The following is an 18,017-nucleotide window of genomic DNA, read 5'->3' as shown; positions in this document are numbered from 1 at the left end:
TATTCAAAAATATCTTTTCATTCCATTCTAATGTATTTTTTCCTTTAATTCCATTAATTTTAATATGTAATAAATTTTAATGCTGTCATCTATAGATATAGATATACATACTATGTCTAGCTGTGTATATTTAGAACAAAAGAAGTTTATTTTAATACAGTTTTCAGGAATATAAAAGAAAAATAGTCTTCACCCTTCACATCCAATCTACATTTATGGAAATACAAAGGATAGCAACAGAAAAAAAAAAAAAAAAATGTAATGGATCTTGAGCTCACTGCTTCCTGTCAAAGGCCACAGTTGAGGCACACTTCATTCCAGCTAAATTTACAAAATTTATTTATATGTTTTATTTGAACATCATGTATATCATTTAAAATATCATTTATATCATTAAACATAGGTTTTACTACACCAAGGCTGTTTTGTCCACCTTTGAATAAGGCATTCATTCAGGACAGATTGTATATATCCTTCATATAAGTGATAGATATCACCACAGAGGTGGAGATTCAAACTTAACTGCTGGATTAAAGGTGTTTTTAAGAATTCTTGATGAATTGGTGCATATATTTAAAACACTATTCTATTAAACAATTTTTTTTTAATTTATGTCAAGCATTTGGACTTGACTTGATATTCAGCAATTGTATTTAATATATCAAAAGCAAAGTTCATGTAGAAAAATAAAATCCTAGGATTTTTAATATTGCAGTAATTAAAAAACAGTGGGACCCAACATACATATGTTGAGCTGAGCTTTTACTAACAAATTTATCTTAGATGTTAAAGTAACATCTTTGGAAATACTTATTAAGATGGACTAGTAGCTGGAGTAATTATTGAGTGGAGTRCATACATATTGCTTAATTCTTTTGCTTATTTAGTCTCACGTGTGAATAGGAACAGGTAAATAGCTTGCCATATATTTACTAGTGATAAATGTCTACATAAACACTTCTGGTGATTAGCTGTGAATGTGCCAATTAAATGAAGGCGATTAAATCAAAACACTAACAAGTGCTTATCTTTTCTAGCTTGTTTTKAAATAAGGTGCCAACAACTAAACGAGTGTGCATTTATAATGCTCTTTTTAAAGGGATCTGATGATGTTTAAACTGTAAGAGAGAACAGACTACAGGGCATCTCTTAAAGGTTTAGGATTATTCAGTCAAAACTTCTATTGACATCATCAGAAATTTGTCCAAATGAAACAAAAGCTTTCAGGATGTGGCCTGATACCTTATATTTATGAATACTTCATATTGAAGGCTCATTATTAGCAGGGTACCTAGAAGAATACATGATCCCTGCAGACAAGCTGAGCAAAGCTCATAACAGAAAAAGTTGCTCTCAAAATACTTATTAGAAGAGAAACCCAAAAGACAAAGTCGCACAGGCAAGGCAACCTGACAGTAAAGTTTAAGGACCCGGATGACCAGGGTGATCTCAGTTGTCTGTAGGATATAGGATTAGCAGCCTTACTGCTAATAATTTTATAATACAAGTGTCAATAAAATGTTGGCCAGAACTGATAAACATAACAAGTTTTACTAGTTAACAGATACTTTCCCCAGCTTATTTCAAAGGTAATATTTTCCTCTTCTTTGCTTTTACTCAAAATAAAACTATGCCTATGTTAACATTTTGATCATCTTTGCTCTCCCTGTTCTCCCTTCAATTCTGTTGCCAGAAACAGACCCTATCTTTGAAAATTCTGCAACCCTGGGGCAATTGCCCTCAGGAACAAAGCACACACTGTTAATTCTTAAAAAATCATGAACTTTGCACTATAGATAATCCTGTATGTTCTTAATAGATTTATATGAGAAATGGCTTTTTTGTTCCACAGACATTTTGAAAGACTTCAAGAAAATGTCATTATTCTATTGTAGAGCAAAAACTAGTCTTTTCAAAATTTAAACAAGAAAACCAGTGATCCTCACATTAAAGAGCACACAACAGCTTCCCTACTTACATGTCACCCATACAAGTACAAACAGAGTCCAAGTTGGATCTTTATGTGCTATACTTACTATCATGTAAAATTCTTTTGACATTTGATTTTACCTTATTTTTCTTCTCTTTTTAGTCTCCGCTGCTGTTTATTTAAATTGAAACTAATAGGAATAGCTTTGTTTTTCAGGGTTTTTTCCTCAATATCCTGTCTTTTCTGCGCTATGGTGGGTGTTTCCCCTCTACTTTTATTATTATTCTCCGTCTCCACTTGACTTTTTTATTTAATTTCTCTGACCTTTAAACCATAACCTGTTGAGCAAAGCTGTTTGGCTTTCCTCCATGTTTAACTTTTGAGGATTCTGTCCCTCTCCTCAGTAGTCATTGCCACAGTTTATTTTGAATAAAGACCATGTGCTAAATAAATGTTCCAATTTTCAACAAGGATAAGCACTAAGAGAAATTACAGAAAAATCCAAAACAAAGCAGCTCATTTTCAAATATTCGCTTGTCCATAGGAAAAAACAAAAGGCAAACAACCCCTTCCCCACCCACACCCCTCCTTCAGACACTAATCAAGAGGTGCATCAGTGCTCCACCTGGCCAGCTGCCAGCAGAGCAAGCTTTTCTTCATCTGCTCATTTATCATTGTCCAGTATCTTCTGAACTCCTAGGAGGGACCAAGGAAGTGTGTTATCCTCCATGTGGTTGTGTACTTGTGCTGCACCAGGAAAGGCAAGAAATGGCTCTGTTCATACACTCGAGTTCTGAATTTTGTTATTATTTGGAGTAGGGCTTGKGTGCTTAGTTCAGTACTGCACTACTTCATCCCACTCCACTGCTCTGTAACAGTGATACTCATGGCACTGTTCATCTTAACTGCAGGTTGTGAGACCAGACTTTCAGTTAACTCTGCCATCTTTTTTCCAGATTTTTGTTTCAAATAATAAATTCTGAATGGATTCAGTAATAATGTATCTTAGTAGCTCCAGATGAAACTCTGCTGATCTTAAGCTCTTCCTGTTCATGCAAGGATCACACCATATCGAAAAAAAAGAAAGAAAGAAAAACACCCCTGGATATATTTTTTTTTTTTAAGATCAGAGGAGCAGATACTGTGTAACATCATCCAGGGCTGAAGTCCGTGGGTCCCGGGATCAAAACCTTCCTTTCACCTCCAAACAATAGCAAAAGGTTTTGACACTTTCAAGCCTCAAGCAATACCTTGTTCTCAGTGTCCAGGGAGGTATCTGTGTACCGCGAGGAAGGTTAACTTTCCAGGAACTGGAAGGTCTTCTAGGCATGTTGTACCACTTTCACTGGCCTGTCCATCTTTCTTACCACTTTCTCTGGTACAAATGTGCATGTGTATGCGTAGTCTCAGCTGCTTTAGCATGCAGGGGGAGCTCATAGCCTGCATTCCTTCGCTGTCTAGGGGGAGTCATTCTTTCACTGGGAAGAACTTCCTGAAAGCTGCTGGGCAACTGCACGCTTTTAATGTTCCTTTTTCAATAAAGAAGTTGAAATCTGGCTTCTTTAAGAAATAAAATATGACAGCATCTTTTTGCATCAGAGTTACTGACTGACTCTGGAAGGGAACCATGTAGCTTCAATAAATGCTGCTACTTCTTAAGTAACTTTTTCCCTGTTTAGTCAACATGCTAGTTTTTCTCTAGAGATTTCAACTTTTGGGGGGTGGGGGGAGGGGAGGATGATTTCTAGTCAGCAAAATAATAGGAAATGGGCCTGGAATAGGCAGTGGGAGGTCATCTGTTTCAGTCTCTCAGGGACAACACTGGAGTGTACCCTTTAACAGTGGTGAGTCCATACTAGTGTATTAATTATTAAGCTTATGTTTAAAAATATTCAAAAAGGATGCTTTACTTTAGCAAGTAATAAGTTATCTAGCAATAGAAAGCATTCAGTCTGTAAAATCTAATTTGCAATACTTTTTGATGTTTAAAATAAATCTTTTTCAGTGTGTGTTGTAAACAGTACTCCAAGCAGAAATTAAGCTGTATAGCTGCTTTTCTCCTCTTAGCAGATATTTCCCTGCTTGAGAACCCAACAATAGCTGGTCTAAATTTTTGTATTCTTTATGGCAACCTCAACATGAAGAAACTGTAGGGTGGCATCAGTGCTGCTGAGAGTCTGTTTTCCAGATTTCCTCAGTGGAGAAGGGCGGTATTGAACATTATTGGTGTTCCAAAAAATGTACCAAGTGGGAGGCAGGTCTCCTTTAGCTGGCAACTGCACTAGGCAAAACGGAGGTGGCTTCTTTTTAAGGAGTGCTTAACCACATCTCTCCATTTTAGCTGTAATTAGGCCTGTTTCAGTCCACAGGGAATACACAATAAATAGCAAAAACTTTGTAGTCCTGTTAGCAACAGTAGCAATGCAGTGAAGAAATTTTAAATCACCTATGCCTGGTTCACCACATACAGGGTAAAGTACAGCAGCTGGTAAGTATCCCTGCTATACTCACTAATTGTATAAAGCTGTAAGCAACAAGCTGCTAAGGAGCTTTTTATTTTTGGATTCTCCATTTAAGAAAGTCACTCCAAAATCTCACCACTTTGATAAATTATGGAATGTCAGCTGATTTCCAGCCCAGTTTTATTCAGTTGGTTTATACCCATTTCATTTTGGGTCACATTGTCCATTAGTCTAGCTCTTTTCCTTCCTGGTTGTTTACCACTACAGTATATTTATAAAAAGGAACTGTACTGCCTTCTAGCCTTTATTTTGCTAAACTAAGCAAGCCAAGTACTTCTAAATGCTCAATATACAGACTCTTCTATCTGCCTGCTTAGTTTAATAGCACTTTTCTGCACCTGATCAGCTTACATTCATCTTTCTTGAGCAGGGGAGATGAAAATGATCAACAGCATTATGTCTAAAACTTTCTGGAAATACTTCACTTGATGTGTGATATGATTTTTGTTTTTTTCACTGCAGCTCCATGCTGATAACTAGTGCACACAAATCTTTTCATTTGTTTTTCTGCTAGTGAACTCTGCATTTATCACAGATCCATGTTATTAGTCTATAAATAAATGACTTTGGGCATATGGTTAGCTTTCTTTTTTGGAGGGTATACTGTTAACTTTTTTTTTTTTTTCCCAGCCATTATGTAATTTTTTCTTTAGGATATATTGGTCCTCTGTACCATCTACACTTTTTCGTAGTGTACACCTGCTATTTTGTGCCAGCTTGATGAAAATTCTACTTGAGAATCACCCAACAGTAATCCTTTAGGAATGCTACAATTAGCTCCTTGCCATTAGTTTTTCTTCAGTAACTGTCTCCTCTCTTACCCACATGGTAATTCTTGTAGCGTTAGGGCTGAGCTTCTCCAGTGTAGCTTGTATATTTCTCATTGTTAAAAATACCTGCTCCTGATTCTGAATTTAGTGAATCAGTTGTTTTTGATTTCTGGGATGGAGAATATCTAGTCTGAGCTCAAGAAGATCTTTGATTTTTAGGTCCATCTCATTTGTAGCTCTTTTCCAACCTTCCGTCTTGCTTTTGCTCCTGTACCTTTGCCTCTTTTCAAGTATTCGTTTATTATTGAGACCCTACTGAAAGCAGATTAAATCTAAATTACCCCTGTGCTTAGCAACCCTGTTTTTTTTCTTAGTTCTCCTCTTGCTTGTTTGTTTTACTRTTTGTTCTTGTTTCATTTATAGGATCTAACTCATCTTGTATTTTGGCATTTCTCACTTGATCCCTACAATTCCTGACCTGAAAAATGTCTTTCCCTTCAGACATTAAGACATCTATGAAAAGCTTCTATCACTGCATTACAAAAAAACAAACCAAACCCAAAAATAACTATACGTGCTGCAACTGTAGTTCACTAAATTTTCAAACTCAGCCAAATCAAAATCAATTTTTGCTAGGACTCAGTTTAGCATCTCTTGCCCAAGGACTGTTTCCCTTCCAAGTTGCTGCTTTTGCTCCAACCCATTTCAACATTCTTCAGACTATTCAAAATTCAAGTATATATGAATCAGTCTGAACGCATATAAATATAAAAGGTAGAAAAAGAAGTAACATGACCAAACAAATTCTAATACAACATGCTTTGAAGAACAAACTGTCTTCCCTCTTCCAATTCTACCCCTAAATTCTGAGGAAACCATTTCAGGTACCTATAGAAGGCAAGGAAGTGCTACAGAGACATCTTTAGACATTTATCTTCTAGACAAGTAGAGGGTTTTCTGCTCTGGGTATAATTAACTGAGCCAATATTCTTGAAGACTGCCATGCAACCAAAGCATCGATTGTTATACCCAAAGTTGAGAAATCACTATAGCATACTTGCAGAATTTGTGCGGTTTGGAGGTTTTCATGAGTAAAGTTGTTCTTTTTTAAATATATATATATATATATATAAACAGTAAATCCCCTTTGAACAGGAGAGATTCTGCAAATAAGCAATTCTAGATACTTATACTATCAACATCCGCAATCCCTTTTCTTTTGGGAATTTGGATATGATATGAAAGTTGTGTTCCATAAAATGGAAACCAAATGGGCTCCCTACCACAGCAGTTACCACACCTTACTCAGGTAATACTAAACCATACTAAACACTGCAGCCTCTAGTTTCTGTTCTGCTAATTATGCTTTTTAGCCCTGAATTCCTAATAAGAATCTGTTCAGAGCCATTTTCTCTTCTATATTCTATATTCTAATCCTTGCTTCCTGCGATATTTGAACTAAGCAGTAGGCACATTTGTAGATCACAGCTACAATGAAGGAAAACATGTTTGTACTAAAAGAAACTGGTAGGAGGGTGAGCTCCTAGGCTGGGCAACAAAGGGAAAAAAACAAGAGGGGTGAATATATCTGCAGGACAGGTCTAGTCCAGCATCTTTGTTCAGAGAGATTACGTTGCCCATAAGGAGTTAGCAGCTCTTGCAATTACATTGGCATACCACCTTGGAGAGGTGAGCAGTAACAGTCTGTAGCTGATGTGCCAACAACTGGCGTTCTAGAAGAAGCCTGGATTTTATTAAAGGCCTTGGCTCAGGACCACAAAGAAGACTCTAGTTCAAAGCCTGTCTTTAATATTACATATCAAGGTTTCTGACTGTCTGAAAGAAAGGCTCTTGAAGGACTGGATTACTACAGACCATTGAAAAAACATGAGCAAGATTTCTCAATTAGGAATGTAGTACTAATTATTCTTTTTGGGTCAGCCTGGGTGGGTTGGCTAATTAGCTAAAGTAATATACCCATGTGATTGGCCTGGAGTGTGGGTGAGGTTCCTGGAAGCACCAGGTGATAGCTGTTTTTTTTTTTTTTTTTTTTTTTTTTTTTTTTTAAAAAAAAAGGTGTGTGGGTGGTAAAATCAGGACAGCTGCAGTTGGTGACTATAGAGGGAGAAATACACCTTCAACAAAAGATGCACAAGTCTCTGAAATTCCAGAATAGTTAAGGGAGAGGTTAGCAAATTTCTCTAAGGTTTTTTGAAAGCTTAGGTTAGGATAAAATAATTTCTTTGTCAGATGGTGAGATACACAGATTGCATAAAGACTGGTGTTGTCATGTCAAGTCAGTTAGATGCTGTGTGTGATAAAGCCCAGGACCACTTCAGTGTAAGAACAAATGGCAGACCTACTTTGGCCTCCAGGCCTGGGGGAAACAGGACTGTCAGCTGTTGTTTTAGCACTAAAGTGAATATGAATTTAAATCTCTAGCCTATATTTTCAGTTTTTAAATAAAATACGAGTTTAATCTACATGYTTTACTTCTGCTTTAGCAGAAAAAGCAGCAACATGCATATTCTCCTTAGCCTTCCTCTGGCTAAAAAAGGAGGTATAAAGAGAGAACTATACAGATTGTTTTATGGCCTTTTGCAAGGCTTGGAAGCTTATCACATGGTAATAGTAGGAATGTYCATTAAAGAATATTATGCATGGTTTCTGCTTTCTAGCAAAAGTGAGATGATCGCTTCAGTCTTCTATAAAGAAGCTACTGGAGGCACTTGAACCCAGATATTCATACTTTCCCTTTAAGAGCACGCTTAATGTGTCATGCTACAACACCAAAGGAATAGCAAGCTCTCTCGGTAATAATGAACACCCAGGTGCCCTAAAGGCATACAAAGGAAGGTGCCAGATGCATCAGAACAATTGGACTAGAATATGAAAGGAGTTGGTTCCTCCAGGGCAACATTTCAAGTTTTCCAGTCTCTGTGCTAATTTCCTCAGTATCTAAAGAGTTCCTAATGTATATACATAYTGCTTCAGCGAACTCCAATGCATATACAGCGCAAATACCACGCATATTTAACGTGCCACCAAAACCTGCATAGGATAGAAAGTCGACGTGTATTCAGAAAATTACTGGAAGGAGAAAAACACAATAACAACAAAACTATCCTAAAACAATTTAAAATTTTCTGGTAGCAGTGTTTTTCGTTACGAAATTCTCTTCTTTTCTACATCCCTCATCCTTAAGCAAAGATGCTTACCAAGAACTATATAACTGGGTCAGTTATTACACGGATCAGATTTTGCCACGTTCATTTTGTACACACTGTTTTTGCCCCTAAGTTTGTTTCTGAAGGTTGGTAATTCTGAATAATTTGAGTTTTGAACCTTTCATATCTCCTTTTGTTTATGTAGCTAAAGTAGACAACACAATCTGGAACAGTTGCAGTAGCATTGGTGTCTTGCAGCCTTTAAAATTACAATTTTTAGATTGCTGTATAGGAATTCTCACAATCAGGAGTGAGATTTATTTCTACAGTTCTAAGATCAAATACAAATTTATCAGAAAAAAACAGTAAGTTTTGCAAGAAACATTTTTAATTAATTTTACATTTACTGTTTAATACCTTCTGGGCTTTTTTCCCTCTTGACAGATGGCAATTTCTGGATCCTTAAAAAGAACAACTTATTATGTCCAGTGATTTCACATATTTCCCTTTTCTAAATAATTAGAGATGGGCCCAAGGCAAAGCTTGGATTCAAATGCTAATATTCCCAGAGGGTGTTCCACTCCAAGGTTTTGGTTCAGGCCCATCTCGTCCTCTGGACAAGTATACATTCGAAAAGGATACTGCCAAATAAATCTCCTTTTTTGAAAAGTTAAGTATTACATGTGTTTCTAATAACACGTCAGATGGAGTAGCATGAAGTAATTTAAATTATTTTCATGATTTTTCTGTGGGTTTTGCTTCCTTCTTTCATTTTGCTTTAGCAAAACAGCTAACCTAGAGTAGTCTATCTTCCTTCCCATTTACAATTACAGAATCAAAGTGAAACTACCACTAACAAAAATTCTGGAGTATTAGTGCTACAGCTGCAAGAGAATTTAATTGAAAATAAATCATTTCTTAAATTACACAAAGGTATCTTTTGAAGTCCACTTTCTATGCAGTCTGTCCTAAAAAGAGAGCAGAACTAATGAGATACAGAAAGGGGGTTCAGGGTACAAGGAACTGAAGGAGAAAGACCATACACGGACAGCAGTGAGCMCTCCTGAGGAAGGCACTCCTTATGTCACGATCACATGCTGCAAAGGGAAAGCAAATTTTTGCTTAAAAGCTCAGCTTTGGATTAATCCAGGATTCATATGTCATGGCAGGCAGCAACTAAACTAGAAAATATTATCTGGAATAAATTAAAATTACATGTTCAGCCCCAAACCAATAAGGAGATTTCTAATGAAAATAAAGACAAATTAATGGAAAACTGGAACTGAGCTACTCTAATTTTTTCTCCCTTCTATTTTCAAATGTATTTTCCAGAGTGGATCACTAAAGGAGCCAGAGCCGAACAAAATCCCACCTCAGCGACCACCACCTCAAGGTTGTTTACAGTACATTCTCGACTGTAATGGCGTTGCAGTAGGACCAAAACAAGTCCAGGCTACTTAGATATTTGAGAATAAAAGCAAGAGTTAANAAAAAAAAAAGAAAGAAATGAAAGTACAATCTTAAAAGCAAACATACCAGTTTTGTTCAGTTTTTGCATTGTTTCAGTGCTGACCTGGACTGTGTTTTTTCTATGCAGTGTCAACTCTACCGTCTGGTTGTTTACCTGTTCATGTCTGTGCGTGTAATGCTTACCTACCTTTCTCTGTAAAACTTGTGATTTCAGGGCTGTTGTCAACAGTGTACAAAGAATGTGCCTCAGCTCAGTGCAACTGTACATTATGGGTGGTTAGACAGTATTTTTTGAGTATTATATATCGTTACGTAAAATACAACAGAGGTTCAAATTGAAATACTTCTGCTTACTCTGTGAGTGTGTGCGCACTATACTCATAGCCTTTATTTTTTTGTGTGTGTGCATGACTAATAGGTAGGTGAACCAGATATATTTTTAAAAGTCTAGATGAGAATTTGCTAGTGAAGCATTTTATTTATAATTTTATAAAGTTTATTAACATTTGAGTTATACGGAAGAAGTGGAACTCTAGTATTTCAGTAACTCCATACGATACAACACTGTTCTTCCCAAGGAATATTTAAAATATATTCTATTTTACATACTGGTATTCATATTTTTAGTAATTCTACATTAAATTATTAGCTACAAAGCTATGTAAATGGGCCACAAGTGCAATATCTCAGTGAAAGCATGAGTATGTATCTTATTTCAATTAAGTAGTTCGTTTTGTTGTCATTCAGAATTAGTAATCTATGGTGATTTTATTGAAAACTAATGCAAATATTTTCAAAATACTTTATTCACCTAAGGGTTAAATCACAGGTTGTTTGGTGGGAAGTACCTCAAGAACTGTTAAACTTCCTGTAATAGCTCAATTTTTCAAATACTGAGATGTTGGGAGATAGTAGACCAAGGAACCTTTAACCAGCTGGGGATCTAGCCCTTTGGTTGGAATGGCAGACAAAAATGTCAACTGTTTCCTTTACCAACTCTGCTCGACTATTTTAACCTAGAAATATTAAGATACCTATAAAGAAAACTCAATCCCAGGATTATCCACATAAACAGGGCTTATAGTAATTGCTTAAAATCAATCATGAAAAAGACTTGAGATGCCTGACAACTGCTAGATTTTATGTAGGTATATTATTTACGACTTTTACATAACAAATTTATTCTGTAAATATTAGAGAAATATACAGGCAGGCTGTTGTGAGAAACCTAACCTAGACACACAAGCTACACAATGCTAGCATACCATAAAATTTAGTCATTAGTGAGCCACAAAACTACAGTTTTAGTTTAGCCTATGTACAAAGATGAGTAGTGCAGGCAATTTTGTTTAAAGGGAAAACAGTCTTATGTTCTATTTCTGTTTTCCCTACAAACACTGGAAAAAAATTATCAATGAGAAGCATCATTATTCTTAGTGTTTCTTTTATTTGTAAAATCTGGCTGGTAAGATGAGAATTAGGGTACACATTATTAGCTGTTTAAATGTTYGTGGTAAGTGCTATTCTTTATTACCTATCAGTAAATAACATGAATATTTTGCTTTAGTGATCAGCGTTTGTCTAGGTCAGTGATCATTCCAATGATAGCATTGGCTATTTTGTTCCATGTTAATAAAATTCCACTTAGGATCAGGTTCACAAATCCTTACCTCCAGACACCATAGGAGTGAATAAACCATACTGCCCTGGGGTAAAGAAATGAATCTGATGACTGATTTTATTTAATGCAGTTGGAGGTCTTTTTGCATGTAGTAGTACAAGTATTCACAAGTGCTTTTCACATGACATTTGTGAGCTGTGTGTGCAAAGAAGAGATGGGTGTTGCAGATAGGATTTCAGTTTGTTGACTGTAAAGGATTTAAAAGGGCACACACTATTACTACATACCACAGACAAGAAGCAAGCCAAAATGTCTCTCTGCATGTAAGCATGCTTAGGTGCAATATTGTGGATAACAGGGAACAGATGTTTTACAGTGTAGGTTTAATGTTCAGTTTTATTGGGTTATTTTTGGTAAAAGTTTCTTTCATGATTGTTGCCTTTTGTACAACCCAGCTGCAAGAAAGTGAGCAAATGCTGGAAGTGTGACAGCAGTATATCTTTTATGTGAAATTTCTTGTACAGCTTAATGTGCAATAAAAGAAAGTTATATCTGTCTTCAGTGTAAAGTTTCTGGCATTCAAGCCTGTATGTGCAAGTGGGGAAAAAAAAAAACTTTCTGTTTTTCAATACTGAGTGAAGGGAGAATAATAAGCAAACAATCATAATTAAGTTGTTGCAAGACCATGTTAGCACCTTCAAATATTTCCTACGAAAGTGATTCAAATTAAAAGACAATGAAGGCACATTCTTTAACATACAGTACATGCTATTTATCTTTCTACATCACAACACACTGCTACAACTAACTATATTAAAACTTCCTAAAGCATTAGTACATGCTCTCAGACGCATACACTGGAATCTCAAATAAACGGAAAACTAACTATAAGAGCATATTTTAAAAACAAATCTCATATTGCAACAATATTTCCAGATATGAATGTTTTCTTCTAGAGACCTGAGGAGGTAAAAATCTTTTACTTGTGCTAAATATGTGTAAGACATAAAATTTCCAAATGTTTCCAACCTCTAGATCAGTTTTCTTGTGTAATGTTTATCGTTCAGCAAAGCTCTTATCCTGACCCAAGCATTCTACAAACAAGTATCTCAAAATTCATCCTGTCCTTTCCTCTGCTTAATTCAAATATGCTGTGTGCCTTGTCACATGCAAGAATAAAGAGGCTGTTACAACAACTAACACCCAAGAAGGCCACATTCTGATACCTGATATGAGATAAAAACAGCATGGCCACTGTTAGCTGACATAGTACAATTTCAATCAGAAAACACCCAAAACAACCGTATAATGAGGTAGCATCTCTCAGCATTGGATTTCACAACTTAAGTATCTATTACATATGCTAGTTCCACATTTCTTGCGATATTTTACCATGTACTTTCTTGACAGAGGAAAGATACCTTTGGTAAAGAATTACTAATGATTTTCTTGTGCTTCTTGTATTATTCTTAACATATTAACATTAACATATTCTTAACTACAGAATTAAATAAGTTATCAGAAGACAGAATGAGCCAGCAAGCATCAATATAAAGTTGTTTTACTGTTATAAGAGTGAATCTGAGAGGAAGATTACCAAAATAATTTTAAAATCTTGGTGGAACAAAATTGCAATAACTGCATAGAAAAAAGTAGATRTACTAGTGAAATAGATGTTGTTGGAATATTCCGTTCTCTCACAGGCCTTCCTTGAGCTGACCTAAAATTATCTTTTAACTCCATTGATTTTATTTGAAGTCAGTAAAGCTCCTGCTGGTATAAATTTGGTACTTCTTAGCAATTACAAGGATGAAGCATAGAGGGCTCCAAGCAAGTTATTATTGTACCAAGTGTGATTAGTAGTATTCACGACATTAAACTGTAGTCCATATTATTAGCATTTTGCATCAAAAGTAGAATTAATCAAATTCCAGGATTATTTTTACGTGTTGGATATGAAATCTAGTAAGAACTCTGTGATACTATAACATTATGAAGTCTTTCTTGTACTGAACCTAGGGGGCCCAGTGCAACCCCAAGGAATGCAATCTCAAAGCCAGGAGCCATTGCAGCCACAGCGCATGTTCCCCCCTGGGCAGTCAGCAAAGCCCTCAACTTCCCAGCCACAGCGTCCACCTGGACCTACAACTCAGCAGCCACGTGCCCAGGCTCCAGGCCCTTCCAGCACCCGATTATCAGTGGAAGCTCAGCCGCAGCCGCAGCCGCAGCCACAGCCACAGCCACAGCCTGCTCCTCAACAGAAGCCTCAGTCTCATCCACAACTTAAGTAAGATTTGCTTTATCAGTTTTATTTTCTCCTCATAATATAGTTTGATTTTGCTGTCTGACTAATTTGGGAGCTGGTCTAATATACAGAAAAAAATATGCGTATGTTCCCAAATCTAAAATGGGGTTAAAACATTTTTTAAAACTTATCCTCTGTGTTTATCGCAGTCAGAGAGTATTGTAAGTTATATCCGAAGTGCTATACAAAATTTCAGTAATTAGTTGCATATTTTTTGCCCCAACTAGGTCAGATTTAAAAACTCATACTGTTTCTCTATTCTTTTTTTTTCTCTGTTACGTCACTGACTCATGATCTGCTGTGCTGTAAGCCTGCACAGAAAAGAGGAAGTCTTATCTATTTGGATTTTTAACCTTGCAGTCACTCAAACAATAGATTCCATTTCGGAAAGCCTATCTCAGAAACAATCCAAATGAACATGCTAGACACTGGCTGCCAAACTGTGTTTCTTTACAGTCACACTTCTTTCATGGCTATGCATTGCTGCTGACTGTACAGCCCAAGTAATGCCCACAGGCGCTCTCCAGAGAGGAGGGCAGGCCTCGCGCGGAGTGGCCTGTGTAGTTGCCTCACTGCTGGGAGGTTCCATAGCGCACAGCGTGCAGTTGTTCCAGCCAGCCGCCACACGTATCATACACGTACAGTAAATATGGAAAGGATGTGTAGTGATGTATCTTCTCACAGCTTAAACCCAGTGAATGGAAAACATGGAGCAGCTATTAGCAAGGATTTACTGTTTCTTCAGCGTAGCAATGCTGACACCCAGTATCGCCAGGAAACAACGAACAACGCGTTCTGCTCATTTTGATAAGTACTGAGACCGGCATGTAGTCTGGGTTCGCCAAGTTACACAGATCCCCTTTTTTCACTCGCTCATATGCTAATACTAGCGCAAACCAATTCTGAGTCCTCACCTGAGCACAACTCAGTGGAGCAGTGACTAGACTTTCAGGTGGCAAGATGCAAAGATGACAACAAYAGCTACTTTAGAAAATGTTTTTCTAGGACAGTGTATTTTTTCTGGTTTATAGACTTAAAACTCACATTAAGTCATCCATTATTTACATATATGTAGAGAGTAGGCAGATCAGTTTTCATAAGAAAGATGGAAGACTATAAACTAATTTGAAACAACTCGCGAACCTCTGACATTTAAGAAAAACAGAGTTACTAAATACAGTTTTCAGGTCTTCTTTCTCTTAAGTTCCTTCTTCAAATCCAGATTCATTGATTTTTCTCTTCAGATGGAATAGTTTCTATTCAAATTAAACTAAAAATATTTAAGGACTAAATTAAAGTTTTTACGATGCAAGCCATAATAAGAGTAGTTTTTCTAACTTTCAAGAAGCAGTTTAGGTCCACAAGAAGACTCAAATCTCCTGCCTCTAGGATTAATTCTATTTGCATGTGTATGCTTTGTATTCACCCACATACTGTTGCCTAACCTGTATGTACATGTTATTAATCTGTGAATAAATATTTAATTAGGCTACTTATTGTGCTACTAATCAAGTCAAGTGCTGCCTCCCACCCTCCCTCTTTCAGTGAATACAAACAAACATTTATCAGTCTATTCTCATTAACGCAACTATAATTTCTGAAAAACCTAAAATGCCTGTAGCACTGTTTGCTGTACATTATTAGTTTAGAGGTAGAGAAATTGCAAAACTATGGTGGGAATAAGACAAGCTGAAGAAGAAAAGTGTTTCAGTTTTACTATAGCCAAGACTTAAATCCTACTATTATGCTGACATAAAAATGAAATCAGTTAACTACCTTTACTAATGCATAGATATCTTTGTAAAAAGATTGTAACTCAATAATGTTTTCCGCTTAAATTCAAGCCAACTTTTAAAAATTTATTTTACTTGACAAGTCATGAATTAGTTTGAAACTTCAGACATTTTCCTTCTTGTATGTTATTTTACTAATGCTTACATAGAGACTTACAGCAACATTACATGATAGCAGTAAAACCAGAACAGCATAGCTAGACTAACTGCTTACAGAAAAGAAACTTGGTATCTGATTTGGTGAATCCTTTTAAAAGATATAAAGTGTCATTAAGCTCCATAAGGATCAATGTAATGTGTACAAACACATTACAACTTTAGGACTCATTCTTCAAACTTTTCCCATGTGGTGATTTGGATTTAGCAGGAGCTCTGGTTTTTCACAAGTCCTAATTTACATCATCTGATTTACTGGGATCCAGTGTTTCAGATCTGTAAAAAAGCAGTATGTTCTCTGAAGGAAAGATTATCCTGCTTCTCAAATCAAAGTATGGAAGGAATGTGCTGTATTGCAGCAGCTCTGTATGCTACATCTAACTGTATTGCTAGTGTATGAATGTCCATTTTGTTCAAATGCAAATTGTTTTCATGTTACATTTTTCCTTTTCTCAGAATTTATACAAGTTACACTAGTTATATATAGATGGAAGCTGGCAGACAATATGACTATACAAAACATGTTGCATTTTTGTCTTGCAGCAAGTCACAGTCTTTGACAAATGCCTTCAGTTTCACAGAATCATCCTTCTTCCGATCATCTGTGAATGAAGATGAAGCAAAAGCTGAAACTATTCGAAACTTGAGGAAATCCTTTGCTAGTCTTTTTTCTGATTAGCCAGCTTCATCTAACTGCACATAGCATATAGTCTACTGTGTGAATGTTATATAGGTTTTGTTTTCCCTGTGACAATTCCCACCTCTACTGTGCTAACTGTTGTATTAAGCAATATGTTAAACTTACAAAAAAMCAGAAAGACTTTGATGAGATACCATTGAGGTACATTATATAAAAATCTACAAACAAGGAAAGGTTCTATTATTAATACAGAATGCTGAATTCTAAGGTCCTTACCCATTGTAATATTGTGGCCTTACTGTGACTGAACTATATCATCCTATTTGAGACTCCTTTGTAGAATTGTGTTAATAAGGCATTGAGCTATGGGTTTCTCTGTGCTTTACCCATTCCCAGTGCATTGCAATGCATGTGTATTTTGTGTGTAAATGTTTTGTACTGCAAGAGTGTAGTCTTGACTTGTTCTTGCTTCCGAAATTTAAGAGGCAACTCTCACTGAAATTCTTGTCAAGCCACTTAAACAGTGTGAGAGATTCAAGCATTTTCTTCCCTCTTATACAATCTTTCCGTCAGCTGATTGTAGACTTCTGATGTATTGCTGAGAGCTACCAGTACACTAAACTAATGTCATAAATGGAGTGTGTATGTACAACTGTATCTGCCTGTGTCTACTTAAATTTATTTTCAAATTGTAACCACAACTGATTCTAGTTGTAAAGAATCTGCATGATGTTGCCCTTATTTTTGTGAAAGCCTTCTAATAAATGTAAAGTCCGACGCTTGATTAAAAAAAGGCTCTTACAAAGCTTGTTTCAACAACTGTATATGCTTTGACTGATACCAAAAGTGTACCACTGTGATTACAGAATATTTGGACACAAGCCACAGCTGTAACAAAATAGAATGTCCCACATAATTCCTTTTTGGATGGCATCATAAAAAATATAACTTCTAGGAATCAGATTTAAATTTTCTAACAGTTTGTATATTTTTAAAATGTTTCTCTAACTTGTTAAAAAAATTGATCACAGACTGGGAGGAAATATCAGCATTTAAAAAAAAAATTACCATGTCATTTTGCCTATCATGAATTGCATACAGTAATATTCCTTGCCAGGAAACAATGCTATCGGGGCAAACAAGAGAAAACAACTTTAATATTAACATGGCTGAGGGATAAAATGGGCAACGCTAGGTGAACTTACTGAAAAACAGTATGGAATTTTAATGGATTTGTACATCTGTTTGCCTAAGAAACTGTATTTCTTATAGATCTGATAGCATCAGTTTATGAAGTGTAGGTAAATCACAATCACCCTTTGACAACTTAAGTCCTTTCAGATTTAGCTTCCTTTGGATGATGAGCTGTGTTTAGGCCAGGAGGCTGGCAATGAAACATGGAAATTTTCATTTTCAGTGACGTCAGAATTAAGTTCATACATCAACATCTGATAGCTCTCTCTGTTTGTCAACATATTCTAAGTCAATAATCTTAGTACATATATTTCCTGAAAAGCAGGCACGTCCAAATCACAGGCAACACAACTGACACCTTTTTCAGATTGTTAGTGAGGACTGACTCAATATGGTAGCTGAACAATCATACTTAAAATAGTGCTTTCCTCCAGGTTGAGACTAAAACA

General features: G+C 36.1%; 1 protein-coding gene across 1 annotated transcript in view; it reads left to right on the top strand.

The window, feature by feature from the left end:
- Positions 1-17,167, top strand: part of SYN2 (synapsin II) — a 183,131-nt gene extending 165,964 nt beyond the window's left edge. The window contains exons 12-14 of the mRNA XM_085302561.1: positions 9,722-9,782; positions 13,500-13,767; positions 16,278-17,167. Coding sequence (XP_085158687.1) covers positions 9,722-9,782; positions 13,500-13,767; positions 16,278-16,413 — 465 coding nt within the window. The 3' untranslated portion in view covers positions 16,414-17,167. The remainder of the gene's footprint in view (positions 1-9,721; positions 9,783-13,499; positions 13,768-16,277) is intronic.
- Positions 17,168-18,017: the final 850 nt, after the last annotated feature.

This window comes from Rhea americana, unplaced genomic scaffold (assembly GCF_003343005.1).
Source record: "Rhea americana isolate MKP2758 unplaced genomic scaffold, rheAme1 scaffold_19, whole genome shotgun sequence".
Taxonomy (NCBI): Eukaryota; Metazoa; Chordata; class Aves; order Rheiformes; family Rheidae; genus Rhea; species Rhea americana.
Note: the sequence above shows the minus strand (reverse complement) of the source record. Positions and strands in the feature narration are given on the sequence as shown.